This window comes from Dendrobates tinctorius, unplaced genomic scaffold (assembly GCF_039654945.1).
Source record: "Dendrobates tinctorius isolate UK_male_01 unplaced genomic scaffold, ASM3965494v1 ptg000035l, whole genome shotgun sequence".
Lineage (NCBI taxonomy): Eukaryota > Metazoa > Chordata > Amphibia > Anura > Dendrobatidae > Dendrobates > Dendrobates tinctorius.
In genome coordinates, this window is record NW_027361703.1 from 58,100,864 (window position 1) to 58,116,641 (window position 15,778).

A 15,778-nucleotide genomic window follows, 5' to 3' on the forward strand; every position below is an offset into this window, starting at 1 on the left:
TTCTTTGAACACCGGAGTACATAGGACCAAAGGAACCGAGTATGGGCTTGAGCCCAGGAAACAGTTTGGACGCACGCTGTAAGCGAACCTAGGATGGAAATTGCGTCTCAGGGTTGGTGCTCTCTGGTCTCCGAACCTGGAGGACCTCTGAACAAAGTCGAGTTGTCGTTCCCTGGGTAAGAAAGATGTTCACCTTCCTGAGTCCAGGAGTATCCCTAAGAACTTCTTCCCTGACGAAGGAAGATGGTCTGATTTCTCCAGGTTGGGGATCCAACCCACGAACTGTAAAATCTCCAGGGACTTTCCTACGTCCTGGTTCAGGCGAGACATGGATGGAGCCCCTATTAGAAGGTCGTCTAGGTATGGTACAATGCAAATCCCCTGCTGGCAAATGAAGATCATTGCCTCTGCCATTATCTTGGTAAACACTCGAGGCGCTGATGACACCCCAAACGGCAGGACACTGAACTGGTAGTGGTTGACCCGGGGACCCTGGAAAACCGCAAACCTGAGAAATTCCCTGTGGTCTGGATGAATCAGGACATGATAGTAAGCGTCCCTGAGGTCTATTGTGGCCAACACCCAATTTGTCCTATGAGGGGGATTGCAGACTTAACCGACTCAATCATGAATCATCTGTACTTTATCACTTGGTTCAAAGGTTTTAAGTTTATTATAACCCTGCTTTAGTGAGGGTTTTACAATTACGAAGAGGCGAGAGTAGTGGCCTCTGCCTACCTCCTGTTGGTCTCCCATTTTTGTCCCAGACCTGCTCCAAGCCGCCTAGTGACTCCCGACGGGAGCAGTCACGCACAGCGCAGAACTGGGGAGATCGCCTTGCAGAAGTGTCTTTATGTCTGACAGCAAGGATTTTTGGAGGTACGCCTGCAAGGACGTCACTCTTAGGCATCGTGAAAGGTGCGAATAACCCATTGGTTTGAGGTTATGGATTGCAACAATGAAATTCAAGGGTCGGCCCCCGACCGGAGAACCGTGAATTCTGGGAGGACTGGTCACAGGGAGGGAAAAGAAAAAATAGTTTCCTAGGTTCCGGAAGAGACTTCTTTTTATCAGTGGCTTTCTCTAGGATATCATCCAGAGCTGGGCCACATAATTTCCCTGAAAGGGAAAAGTATAGACGTTTGACAAAGTCTCCTCCCCAAGCTTTCAGCCACAGAGTTCCCCTGGCTGAGTTGGAGAGGTAAATGCATGACCCGTGACCTGCGATTGCAGGCTGGTCTCCCATTCAGGTTCCGGCCCAGGCTCAATCTGCTTAGCAGCCGCCACCTGACGAACCTAGAAGGGCCGGTTGGCATCGCAGATTTTGCTGCTACCCGGACGGACTTAGCAGAAGCATCAGCTAGGAACCCTGTCGCTTTTGTAACAGGGAAAGAGTCAAGGGTTTCCTCCCTGGAGGTCCCCTGAGTGAGGTGATCCTCCGGCATACGCCACCAGCAGACAGGGACCCGGCTCAGGGTTGTGGAGGCGTCCCAGGATTTCCTGAGCAATCTTGCCATTGAAAGTTGCCCTTAAATGGAAGAGCCGCTCTCCTGCACGTCCACTTTAGGGACTTCCCATAAGGAGCCATCTCCATCCAAGGGAAAAACCGATTCCTCAATTCTGAGGTGACACCAAGTCTCTCTTGGGAGGGGCCCATTACCAGCTGTGAAGGCTTCAGCCCCTCCAAGAATCTCATCTTATATAGAGAATTCCACTTCCTCCTCCCGTACTAACTAATTCGGTCTCTCATTCCCGTCCCGGCCCAGCCTCAAGCTGCTTAGCGGCAGTGACGAATGTAGTGACGCTCAGCCTAGAATGGCCGGAGGCACCTTCGGAAGAGAAATAGTATTCCCAGATCTGAGGGTGGAAGTGGAACCCTCATTTTCCCAAGCATCCTCTGAGTTAGAGGTATCAAATTCACCTGAGTCAATCAGATTCCACAGGTGCCGATTTCGTCCTAGCAGGAGGGGGCTGTGGCTGGGAAAATGTCGTCAAAGAAGATTGGACTTCTTGTCTGGTGAGAATTTTTATACTGTCCAGTAGGGAGGGCTGCTCTGTACGTAATACATTGTCCGTGCAGAGCTGACAAAGTTACTCCTATATGAAGAGGGAGGCCTGGAACCACATCTGGTTTATTCTTTTTAGGGTCAGAGGCCTTGTCTCCCTACAAGAGAGAGGAGGCATACTAAGCCACCTCCGAGACTACTCTGGACAGAAAAGGGGGGGCCCACCCCGCTACTTACAGTAGGAGGGTGACGCTGTGCTCCGCAGTAGCAGGCAGTAAGGGTTTGTCGCCGTCCATGGTCAGTCTGCCACAGTCACTGTACAGATAATGGCCTTACCTGGACGCACCCAGACCAGGATTAGAATAACCGAGGTCCATCCAGCGTGTTCTGTGCTCCTCCTCCCCTTGGTCCACGGGTGGGGGTCATTTCAATCACCCCTCCTCACAGCTGAATTCGCCAGCTGCTGCCCCTGCACACGCGGCGGTGCTCCATTCTGGTCCCGGCCTGCCTTAAGCTGCTTAGCGGCTGCCTGACGAGAGCAGCCACGCTCAGCCCAGAAGGGCCGGTGTGGCTGGGGCCCCGGACCGCGCCCGCAGTCCGGTAACTGCAGGCCGCGCGTGCGTTCCCGCCTGGCACGCAAGTGGAAGGCAAACCGGAAGTTCGGCGACAGTCCCGTGCACGTGCGCGCCCGGATCGCATGCCGCATGGGGAGGTGGACGCCGGGGAGCTCCAGGAGGGCCCAGGCCGCACAGCACCGCCCCGCTTTACCCCGCTGAGGGGGCGCAGGAGGGGAGGGCAAGGGTCCCGAGTACCACCAAAGAGGAGACGGGAGCAGCCTTCCTACGGAGGAGAGCAGAGCCCCCGACAGTTGACTGCCCGGCGTTACAGGTATCTGATGTTGTAGTGCCTCCGGTCGCCGGCCAAGGCAGCACTATCAGGACCTCTTCATGTCCCATAGGGGACAGGAAAAATACTGGAGATAGCAGGAAGGGGAGGGTTATTTAACCTCTTGTGCATTTCCTGTCCCCCATTAGGGCGGGGAGGCATCCTCCGATATGGCTGTCGTGGAAGGTGACCACAGCATGGTTTCAGAGTGAAGTGCAGAGGTTTGTAATGGTGGAGGCGGCCTCGGATCCATGTTGCATGCGATTTGGGCAGAATGAATCATGTGACGGGTTCCCACGTCTCTTTATACAAAGACATCACAAATAAAGCTCTGAAAAACAGAAGAAACTATTTACAATAGCTGAAAAAAAAAAATCAGACCAATGAAGATCATCAGGCAAATAAATGCACAATTAGAACACGAAAGATATAGCACATATAATAACACACTGCACACCAATGGTGGCCTAAATAACCGACTACACATTTATTTCTATGAATCCATGCAAAGAGAAAAGGTCGCACTCATCGAGATGGAAGTTTCACTGATTTATTGACATATCATGAACATGTCAAGTCGGGGGAGTGACATAAGGAGTGCAAGAAAGGCTGACAACGGCCGTTTCGCGCTGCTCGAGCGCTTCAACGGGTGACCCGTTGAAGTGATCGAGCAGCGCGAAACGGCCGTTGTCAGCCTTTCTTGCACTCCTTATGTCACTCCCCCGACTTGACATGTTCATGATATGTCAATAAATCAGTGAAACTTCCATCTCGATGAGTGCGACCTTTTCTCTTTGCATGGATTCCCAGGATTGACTGTTTCCAGGTCTGGCACCCGAGATTCCCAGCTGCTGGGCTTCTGTATGCCGCACATCATTTGAAGTCACACGGTAACAGCGGTGCCGTCCGCTTTTTATCTTGAGTTTTGACATTTATTTCTATAGTCACTACAGGGAGCTACGATTTGGACGAAGTTGTACATCCTACACAGCACATAACATCTTCTGTACAGAAAAAAAATGTTGAAGGGAATCCTTCAGTAAGATCAGCCCTCCTAAGCCATTAATATGGGCATGTAGGCCATAGGGAGCCGAATACATTAATACCTTGATATCTGAGATCCGTTGTCTTATTCCAGAGAAATCCATGTTTTTCTTAATATGTAAATGAGCTGTTCAGACCTAAGGGCCGGACAAATCCGCCTCCATTACTTGCTTTAAATAAAAGGGGGCATTACCAGCGTGAGGCAAGTAGATCAGGGGAGCAGACTGTCAGTCATTACATGTCTCACACTGGTAACACCTCATTATTAAAATAAGCTTTGGAGGCAGATTCTCGAGCAGATCTGTGCCTGGCCCATAGATTTTAGCCGCTCATTCATATATTAAGAAAAAAGTGGAATTCTCTGGAATAAGGCACCTGATCGCAAGTTGAAATATATCATTTTATTCATCTTTTTTATTACCTGTTGACTGACCATTGCATGGCCAAATAGCAGTAAGATTGGCAAGGAGGGCTTGAGATCACCAGGTTTCAAAAAAGGCTAAAAATGGTCTTATAAAAATGCCCATAAAAACTTGAAAACATTTTCTAAGGCGGTATGAAGACAATATCCCATTATTACCCCTCAAAAATACTCTTTCAGAAAGCCCCACAAGAAAACATTTTAAAGAGAACCCGACAGTAGTCGTAGCCCCTTTTCCTACATATTATGCCCCTTTTTGCTGCATGGCAATTGCTAAATAAATGTAAAATTACCTTGCACAGTTTAGGGGGGCTAGAGCAGCTGTGGGGTTCCCTTTAAACACAGCATTTCTTTCCAGACGGCCTCTCATTGGTTGGCTAAAACTATGGTTTGGGATTTTCCATAACAGACCTTAACGTAATCTTTAGGTGCGTGTAGCAGATCTATTCGATTCCTGGGGTGATTAAAAGCAGAATGGAAGTGGCAGGGTACACAAACCCTAACAGAATGGCAGAGAACACTATGCTATTCATCAGCTGAAAAGGTGGCGAATGCTACATCTGTATACAACATACACAGGTACATGCTTTACACACCTAACTGAAGGATTGTAGCACAAATGCTTAAAATATTACGTTGATTAATGTTTGTAAACACCATATTTCATCTTTTTTGTGCTTTAATTGCATTTTTCTTATATTTTAGTCACACTTACAGGCGGAACATGTAGAATTTCAATTACTCAGGCATCATTTTTAAAGCACAAGTGTGAATATACAGAATAATTCTCTGGTTTTTTAAAGTCAGTTTATGAAATGTCCTTATGTTCATGCCTTATACAAATCTAGCAAAGTAGAGGGGGGCATAAAAATGCATATTAAATTACATGAGGCTCAACTTGCATTTTAGGGACTTGGATCTCTACTTATTGTGGGATTAGAGGTCCTGGGGGTGGTCCTTTTCTCAGTGCTTGCATAACTGTATGCAGAAATGGCTAGATTAAATCTTTTTCCATAAAGCAATACAAACAATTTGACCAGTGACTTCTCTAAAACCCTGCAGTCTATGGATGGGACAGAATGTGCATATGACAGGTTCCCTTCTAAAGCACCACTCCAGCGCTTTGTTTTCAGCACTGGAGTGGCGCTACCAATCTAAAGTCACTGGCACCTTCACCTTCTAGCGGCACTGCTACGGTGCCACAGTGCCATCTTGGTCACAAACTCTGAGTGGCAGCAAGTCAGAGTTAATGGTCACTTGCGCTCAACCTGCAATCACTGGAGTTCTGTGTCAGGTCACAAACTGCTGGAGATCAACGGGAGTGGTGATGATAAAAGGTGAAGCCGGCGGCGGATAAGTATAACACTAGGAGCAGTGACCTATGATTAGAAGCACCACTCCAGCAGTTAAAAAAAATAACGCTGGAGTGGTGTTTTGAATAAAATTCTGACTGCCTGCAATCACCACTAGAGACAGCAATTTGTACATTGTTTAAAGGAAACGTGTCATTAACAACTAAGCATGGAGAGATGGCTGTCAATCACTGACTAGGACTTATACATACAAACACCAGGGATTTCAAATGAGTAAAATACAAGTAATACTGAATCTCTTCCCACAAACTTACACATTATTCTGCTCATCTCCTTCTCTATACTATGCTGGTCACAAAGACTGCAAGCACAGTGTGACAGATATGACAGGGTCCCTTTAATTAAGGAGTTCAATGGAGCCTGCCTCTAGTGATGGCCAACAACAGACAGAATGTTATCATTTACCTTTATGGATATGGAAATTTGGAGTTTCATCTACTAAAAACTGTTGGCTGTGGACTGCTCATAACTGTACATTTGGGAACAGAGCAACCTGCACATTCATATAAGCGCTAATAACTGTTGCCATTGGAATCGGAGCAAATTAATCCATATTCTTTATTGGGAAGAGAATACTATAATACTGTCAAAAGTTTGAAGTGGACCAAAAAAAAAAAAGTTTGGAACGGTCTACTGTTCAAGAGATCTCCATCTCTCAGCTTTTGTTTTCATAGTTTTTTTTTATTTTTTCAGTTTTAATTACTGAAATAAACATTCATCATGACAAAAGGAACAAGAAAAAAGAGCATAGTTTTTAAATTGCTGCAAAAGCTGTGCTCAAGCAAGAAACGTCACATATACCAACTTCTAACTGGCATAACAGCTAGCAAATCGTAGGAAGAAACGAGAAGAAGAAAAAAAAAAACTTACCTCGCAATGAGGTAATTTAGGGACAACCTCAAAATAGCTAAGAATAAAAACATAGGGATGGCCCAGCCATGCCATACAGCATTCATGTAGATCTAAAAAAGGGAACACAAATAAGTTAGTATTACACAATTGTGCAACAAATACTATTAGCAGCAGATATCTACTAATACAAAGACTATGCAAGTGTGCCTTAGAAAAAGACGACATCTATGTAGCTTATGTCTGAAACATTTAAACTCTAAAAAAACTGTATAAAAATACAAGAATGTGAAAATAAAGAGCAACTACTTACAATAAAGGCAATTGCAGACGTATAAACAGAATGCCAGTCTGATAAGGCAGAAAGGTTCTTCACAAAATTTGTAACAGGTTTGGCACCTCTCTCTAATAGGAAGAAATGCTTCTGTTAATAAACAAAAGAACGTTTTGGCATCCCACTGTCAAGATCAAATACTTTTGTTTCCTTGTGACCATATTTAAAATTGTGCCATTTCATATGGGTTGACTTGGATAAGGCAGCTTTCGGAAACACGCCTCTGAAGCTCTGGTCAGGAGAGGACACATAGAAGTGGACTCCCATGCAAGAACAGGATGTGAGCCCTTGCGGTCTGATCGCACATCATAAGTAACATTTCTACATGCTATGGAGGTGAAATTAGGCCCGCCATGGAGGTAGAAATGGCCCCTTATAGTTATGGAAGTGGAAACGGCTGCTGTAAGCAACAGAATACGCAAATTCCCTACAATTCGGACCCCACTAAGATGTTACATCCTCTTCACACATCGCATTCCAATTTATATTTTGCTTGGAATATTTTTTCTCCCTTACAAAGAGGAATTGGGAAAGTGAAACGTTCAATACAAGTCATCTCCGGCTAGTTAGACAAAATGCCACCAAGCCTTGTAATTAGATTTCATAGGTTCCCAAGATTTCTATAATCAAATTTCATTTCTAAATCTTGATGTAATGATGTACAGCACTGGTCAAACGAGCAGCAATCTTATTAGAAAACCCAGCACAACATTTGCCAGCAAGAATAGTTGGTACTTACTTAATCTTCTCATATTTTCAGTCAACCTTAGGGGGGAAAAAAGGCATGAAATAGTTATTGAATGGACTGCCACTGCTCCTTTACCATGAAGACATTTTCTGCATGTATAAGACTAGTAAAGAATTTTACTTTCCTATACAGTTTAGTTAACATGTGGTGGGACATGGTCAGCTGCCCTAGCCACCACCATATCCACTGCCCCCTACTGCTACATTCTAGCAAGAGCCTTCTTCTCATGCATTAGTGGTAGAATTGTTAAATCCCATTTTAGTCTGCACTCGTGTTATGGAAATGTGAGGCCTAATCTGGTGGGGTGTCGATTTCCCCAGACTAATCCTTCTTCCCATCTCATAAGCATGCACCCGAGGCAAGTTTGACATGATTTATAAGAGCGTTGGATCCTTTCAACACCAGTGCATGCTCGCGATAATCACTATCGAGATATGAAATGACGTCTGGTCCAAATGTATGCCCCATGTACAAGAATGAGATGATCAGAGAGCCAATGGAGATTTAGTTCTTACAAATCATGTCAATGACAATGGGGGATAGTCCAGGATGGGAAGGACACTACTCTGGCCGGACTAGTCTTCAGATTTGCATAATGTGAGTGTGGATTAAAATTTCATTTTACAATTGTACAGCAATAATAGATAAGATAATGTCAGAATGAAAAACTAGGGAGCAGTGAAGACATGGTGGCAGTTTAGGGGGGTAGGACAGCTGCCATTCCCTTTAATGGAAATCAGTATCTTACATACAACCTCACACTGCACATTGACAATGTAAATTTACCTTCGAGCACTCAGCGGCTCTTCTGTTTCAACTGTGTTCTCTTCTGGCTGAAATCGAAAGTCCTCAATATATTCACCGAATCGGTCATAAAACCATTTCTGAACTTTAGAGCAAATAGTTTGCTTCTTGGGTTTATCTTGAAAAAAAAGAGAAAAAAAGCTAATGTGTCATATTACATAAAACGTTACATTTGCAACTGAATTTTTACAACTTTTGAATGTCAGAAGTTTTGATTGGTGGGGTTGTCTGCACCTGAATGCCCACCAATCACTAAAATTAAGGCGCAGAAACCAGCAAGCCGAACACTGCTCTCCTACAACAACAAGCTAGACTCGAAAGTAACCAAAAGAAAAGGTGCGGCAGCATCGGGTATCAGTGGATATGGTGCAGGCCTGAGACAACGAGAGATCTCAGGCAGACAAAATGTCATACAACAGTTTAGGATACACTTGAGAAAAATCCTTTGAGCTGAAACATTGAATGGGAAGGGGGGATAAAAAAAACAAAAAAAAAAATGATTTTTGAAGAAATGTGCTGCAGGTCATCTATCTCCAAGGACAGCAGCGCTCAGCTGAGCACTTCTGCTCTTATTTTAGCTTATCCGTGTGGCTCTTACCAAATCTCATCGGTGAGCCACAGTAAGATACATAACAAACTTGGAAATGTGGAGAGCTGCTTTGTGTTGGTATATCACATAAAAATCCCATTTAAATACATTTAAGTTTGTGGGTGTAACATAAAAAAAAAGGTTATAAAGTCAGTCAGCTCCATGTCAGATGTCACATTAGATTTGCCATCCTCGAAACAATGGGGGATGAGAGGAAGAACCTTCTGATGTGAGCAGCGCAGTCTTTAGATTTAAAGAAGACCTTTTACCATTTTGAATGTGCTAAAATAGCAACATTATGGAATAATGTGGCCATTCCATGATGTGGCCAGTTTAACATACTCAAACTATAGAAAGGTCCTCTTAAATTATTATTTTTTTATGGTATGAATACTTTTTACTGTGTCAAACAACCCTTTTAATTTATGGGCATTTTTTATTAGAAATCAAGACTCCACTGGTTAATCAGACGAAATGCACAATAAGGGCAAATGTGCATAACTTGTGATGTAGGTGTAGATCATGTTTAATATGTGTATATAGTATGCGTGTTCGTGTGTGTAATATGTGTACTTTTTAATGTATGGAGTTTTATTTTAAAAGTGAATCTAATCATGGGGCAGTGGGGTATTAGAATTAGATGCACACAACTTCTAATTAACATTCCTTTCAGCCTACAGTTGATAAGATTTTGATTATCAAGTAGTAGAGGCAAATTCATCAGTTTGCTGGCAGAATACCTGCTCCATTGTTCTGAGACTGTCCCTTCGAAGATGATTGTGCCACAGGTTCTTCACTCCTAATGAAAAGAAGAGAGAACAAATCATTAATAAAGTCCTCAGGACAATATATGGTAGATTAAATGCTTTAAAGGGAACCTTTCGCTCAAACCATGCAGCATGAATCAAAGTCTGGCTGCAGGATTCCAGCCAGGAAAGTATTACTCTTAAACACCCAGGCATTTCAGTGAAAACAAAGCTTGAATAGCCAATCGGGGAGCATAGACATATGAGAGAGACCTTTTAATCATCCAGAGTGGAGGGTATAGAATCTAGCCAGGGTAGCACCAAAATTGTCACGTCTCCCCCTACAATTCCTATCCACATATAAATAGGAGGACAACAGAGCATATAAAATAGCAAAAAGTTTATCATCATCATCATATCAGTGACATCACATTAAATAGTAGAAAAATTGGTACAAAAATACATCATACTGGATACACAAAAGGACAGGAGAAGAAGGTATCTCAAAGCTAAGTGTCAGCACAAATAGTACAACCAGTAAGGCACATATAAGCCCCCTCAAAAAATGAATAAAGTACTAAAGGGGTGAATGTGGATCAGGACAGCGCTTACCTATGAGGACCAGGAGTGGGGCACCAAAGCAGGATCGATAGGAGACCCCTGACGCGCGTTTCGACCAGCGTCAGACAGCTTTCTCGCGTCGGGGGTCTCCTATCGATCCTGCTTTGGTGCCCCACTCCTGATCCTCATAGGTAAGCGCTGTCCTGATCCACATTCACCCCTTTATGGGTTAAACATGACTGGTATGGGCAGCACATTGCCGGGACGTCTCTTACTTGTGGTTGGTTTGGCACACCAATGCTCTGAGGCATTTTTCCATGGTTCTCTTATCTAGCATAATGTCTGCTCTATCACAGAGGCCAATTTACCCCTATCCATGATCCTGTATGTATGTCCTGTGATTTTTATCAGGGCTATTAGTACTTTAATCATTTTTTGAGGGGGCTTATATGTGCCTTACTGTTTGTACTATTTGTGCTGACACTTAGCTTTGAGATACCTACCCTCATTCTTCTCCTGTCCTTTTGTGTATCCAGTATGATGTATTTGTGTACCAATTTTTCAACTATTTAATATGTCACTGATGTAATAATAAACTTTTTGCTATTTTATATGCTTCGTTGTCCTCCTATTTTTAGGTTTGTATGGAGCTTGAGCTGTTTTTCTAATTTATTGTGTGCCAATTGGCACTGTCTGCCTCTGATAATATCATGCTGCCTGGTTTTGTTCTCCTATTTCCTATCCACAGCATCTCCAAAAGAAACGTACTTGGTTGCAACCATGTTCTGATTCCTGCTGCCTATGGATTGGACAGTATGAATGGACTGACAGGGTCCCTTTTTATTACGGTAATAAGAGACACTAATTAAGTGAATTCTCCTTGTTTTATGTACAAGCTGCTTGTTATCTGTGTTTTTTGGTAAAATATAAAGAACTACCCATTTCATTGTACACTGCTCAAAAAAATAAAGGGAACACTTAAACAACAGAATATAACTCCAAGTAAATCAAACTTCTGTGAAATCAAACTGTCCACTTAGGAAGCAACACTGATTGACAATCAATTTCACATGCTGTTGTGCAAATGGAATAGACAACAGATGGAAATTATTGGCAATTATCAAGACACACTCAAAGGATTAGTTCTGCAGGTGGGGAACACAGACCACATCTCAGTACTAATGCTTTCTGGCTGATGTTTTGGTCACTTTTGAATGTTGGTTGTGCTTTCACACTTGTGGGAGCAGGAGACTTACTCTACAACCCACACAAGTGGCTCAGATAGTGCAGTTCATCCAGGATGGCACATCAATGCGAGCTGTGGCTAGGTGGTTTGCTGTGGCAAGAAGGTTTGCCGTGTCTGTCAGCGTAGTGTCCAGAGGCGCTACCAGGAGACAGGCCAGTACACCAGGAGAAGTGGAGGGGGCCGTAAGAGGGCAACAACCCAGCAGCAGGACCAGGACTGCTACCTCAGCTTTGTGAAAGGAACATGAGGAGCACTGCCAGAGCCCTGCAAAATGACCTCCAGCAGGCCACAAATGTGCATATGTCTGTGTCTGCACAAACGGTTAGAAACCGACTCCATGAGGATGGTCTGAGTGCCCGACGTCCACAAATGGGGTTGTGCTCACAGCCCAACACCGTGCGGCCCTCCAAAGAAATGCCACCCCACACCATTACTGACCCACTGCCAAACTGGTCATGCTGAAGGATGTTGCGGGCAGCAGATCGCTCTCTACGGCGTCTCCAGACTCTGTCATGTCTGTCACATGTGCTCAGTGTGAACCTGCTTTCATCTGTGAAGAGCACAGGGCGCCAGTGGCGAATTTGCCAATCCTGGTGTTCTGTGGCAAATGACAAGCGTCCTGCACAGTGTTGGGCTTGGGATGCCCATTATACCTATACGGTAACCTTTACACATTTCTTTATGCATGCTCTAGCTATATACACAGGTAAACCATTGTATACATCTAGGTTTGCAACAAAAGTGTTATAAAATGGATGGTTATATAAATGTATGCATACCCCAAATTCACCATATTACAAGTGTACTAAAAGATGGACTAAAATATATAATCTACTATATAATCATCTAATTCTGTCTGTCACGGAAATCCCGCGTCGCTGATTGGTCGCCGCCGGGCGCAACCAATCAGCAACAGGCGCAGTCCGGCCGCGAATTGGCACGGCATTCGAACGACACATGCCACCGCTACAGTCGGGAGATCTGCTAGTCGCTGATCTCCCGACGGTTGCCGCGGGTCATCTCCTGTCGCACAGAGGTCAGTGGCGACGCAGTCGGGAGATGACCGGCGAATGTGCGGATGGTACCCAGGGTCCGGAGGAGAGGAGACTCTCCTCCAGGCCCTGGGTACCATAAACCTGTAAAAAATAGAATTAACATAAAAAAGTGATATACTCAGCTTCCGACGTCCCCCGGACTCTTTGCCTCCTCTCACCACACCCCCGGCATCTTCCGGTCCCAGTAAAGCTTTGCGCGAAAGACCGCTGAAGACGTCGTGATTACAATTGTCAAACACTATGATTGACAAGTGTGACCCACCTGTCAATCACATTCCAAGTGATGCTTCAAATCGCTTGGAATGCACTTGAATTTTGCACGCGAAAATCACGTGAAAAACGCATGTTTTCCGTGGGAAACCGCATGGTCATTCGCATGCGTTTTCCCCGCAGCGGGAGTTGCGGAAATTTCCGCAGCATTTCTGCAACGTGAGTATTTAGCCTCAGTGTGACACGCAGTAGCGCTCAGGCCCCCGCTGTGAGATCGCCGATCGTGGTGGATCGTCCTGGACCATCTTTTGAACGTCGGTCTCCCGCTTGCCATATTCTAGAATACCCGATGCGTTAGAATCGGGCCACCATCTAGCATCTATATATTCATGCTTCACAATATTTCTATCAGGTAATTAAAGAAACTTGAAAGCTGAGGGAAAGGTCATAAAAGCCAGTGGTTACTAGCATGCAGCTAGGCTCCCAGGTGCAACATCTAGCAGGGTGCATGGCAAGCTAATCGAGTCGTGCATGTTGTGAGAAGGAGCGCAGGCGCTCCTAACATCTGCATCATTGCACTGACAGTGTGACAATACAGCGATCAGAACTAAATTGTCAGTGTAAAAGCATCTCGTTACATGAAGAGCAGGAAGAAAACGCTGCACGTACAGAAGTGGCCGGTGGAGGCTTTACACAAGAGACTTCTTAAAAAGAACCTACAAGCATGAAGGTTCAGAATTAAAACAAACAAAACAATAAGGAACTCACGGTGCAAAACTCATTTCTCTGAGACGGCACATCGGCTAAGGGTATATGCTCATAAACCACTTACGGTATTTGATGCGAATTTCTTCTGCATTAAAAAACGCCGTCTATGGTAAAAAAAGGATCGCCATAATTACGGGCGCTTTTGGCACAATTTTCTAGCTTGTCATTTGCTGCTAAACCACTTTGATCTCAATTGAGAAAAACTGCAGTAACAACGCTGAGATAACTGACATAAGGAGTGTTTTTTTAAAAACGCAAAGAGGAGTGGGGGTGGGAAATGGATTTTAGGAATCGCAGTAATTTTGCCATTTCTATAAAATGCTGCTTTCTTTCTGCATGAAAAAAGCACCCTTGTTGTACGACCTACACGGTTATACAATTAGTTTGTCACACTGACCGCATCCCTTTAATGGCTTCATTTGTCAATGCAAAATTAAAGGGGTTGTCCAAGATACCAGTCTGTAACACAGAGGGTTCTAGTGCATTTTACGCAGCTCACCCATACTGTGATTAGAAAATAATGTGAACATAGCCCAGCAGATTAATAGCATACACTGTACGCTTCACAACGTACAGCAAAGTAATATGACTAACCAATAAATTCTGGGCACACCACTGATCCCCAATGGACATTTCAGCATGGCTTCCATACTTAGGCTAGGACCCCATTGCGTTAGGGACATTTGTTTAACGGATTCGTTAAATGGATGCACTAACGCTGATGTCTTTTTTGGCATCTGGAGCGCCCTGCAGGGCTAGGGGTTACTCGGTACTGGGCCGGTCAGGCTCTCAAAAGGGGATGTCACGGTGGCAGTGACCCGGCCCGTGGCCCTGGGGGTCCAGTAATCAAATAGAGGATAGTTATGTGGTGTTTAATTGTGACGCCACCCGTCCTCTGGGGCTGATGGTGACGCAGCAAAGATGGTTCAGCTCCCCACGGGTAAAGCGGGGCCCCAGGGCAAATATATTTGATTGTTCAGATGGTGGTGAACGTTGGGGTGCAGAGAATAAGTGGAGGACACAGAGGTGCAGTTTTCTTTACCTTTTACTTGAAAGTAGTTGCAATCTGGAGTACCACATACAGATGATGGATTGAGTCCGGCTCGCCTGGAGGCATTCAGGGGATCCACCCTGCCAGGTGGGGTTGGGGACCTTCCTACTACGCTCTGTTTTCAGGTCCCTGCTGCTTGCAGCTAAGATGCGGCCCTCTCCTGCGCAATGATCTCTAACCTGTATGACTGACAGCGTGAGCCTATATCACGGGTACGGTGATTTTCACCGTCAGCCCCGGACTCTTGGCCTGCTGCCGTGCCTTCAGGTATTCAGTGTGTCCAAGGAACTTGCAGTCCCCTGTACTCCAGATTCAGCTGACAGGACGTACAGATCCTGCCCAGCCAAGGACTCTCGCGTCCCTTTTTTTTATATCAGCGCTTCGCTCTGGGGTCAGCTATACGCCATTTTAGTTCCCCCGAGCCTTTGTCTCTGCTCCTGTCCCTTCCCTCTCCACAGACCTACTCCAACTCCCTAATGTCCTGTCATGAGCTCCAGCTGCTCCAGTTTCCATGACAACTCCCTTGTTTACTCTCTCAGCTGACTACTTACTAACTCACTAATCCCAACCTGCTGGCCAGAATTTATAAGGAAGCTCCCCTTTCTGACCCACGGCAGGAACTGTCATGTAACCTGTGTTACCTGGCATGCGGACCCCCCTCCTGCCTCCAGGCATGACATCACCCCTTAGAGGGAGGCAATGTCACTATGGCAACCAGACTCTGGGGTGCCACACATCTTTTTACCCATAGCACTAACGCATGGTAGCATTTAGTTACCATGCGTTATCAAGCGTTAGTAATACAGGTCTATGCAAAGCGAACGCATCCGTTCGCTGTACGTTAGACCTAGCGCACCAGAAAATGCGGTAGACCGCATTCGAGGGTGCGTCACAGCGTAATGGACCATCACTAACGCATGCCGAATTTGACAAGCGTTAGGATGCATTACTATAATGGCGGGCAATAGGTGCGTTAACGCATCCGTTACATAGTGTTAGTGCCGCTTAGTAACGGATGCGTTAAATGCATGGCACCAACGTAATGGGAACCCAGCCTTATTCATGAAAATGGCAGAACTCTTTGAAAA

The 15,778-nt window shown here is 45.1% G+C and overlaps 1 protein-coding gene across 4 annotated transcripts in view; it reads right to left on the minus strand.

Annotated features, from left to right (window-relative positions):
- GRAMD4 (GRAM domain containing 4) overlaps positions 1-15,778 on the minus strand; it is a 142,515-nt gene that overhangs the window by 54,927 nt on the left and 71,810 nt on the right. For all 4 annotated transcript variants that reach the window (XM_073573499.1, XM_073573497.1, XM_073573498.1 and 1 more), the window contains 5 exons: positions 9,794-9,852; positions 8,447-8,582; positions 7,652-7,677; positions 6,892-6,983; positions 6,600-6,691 (listed from right to left, as the gene is read on the minus strand). In XM_073573499.1, the coding sequence (XP_073429600.1) occupies positions 6,600-6,691; positions 6,892-6,983; positions 7,652-7,677; positions 8,447-8,582; positions 9,794-9,852 (405 nt within the window). The remainder of the gene's footprint in view (positions 1-6,599; positions 6,692-6,891; positions 6,984-7,651; positions 7,678-8,446; positions 8,583-9,793; positions 9,853-15,778) is intronic.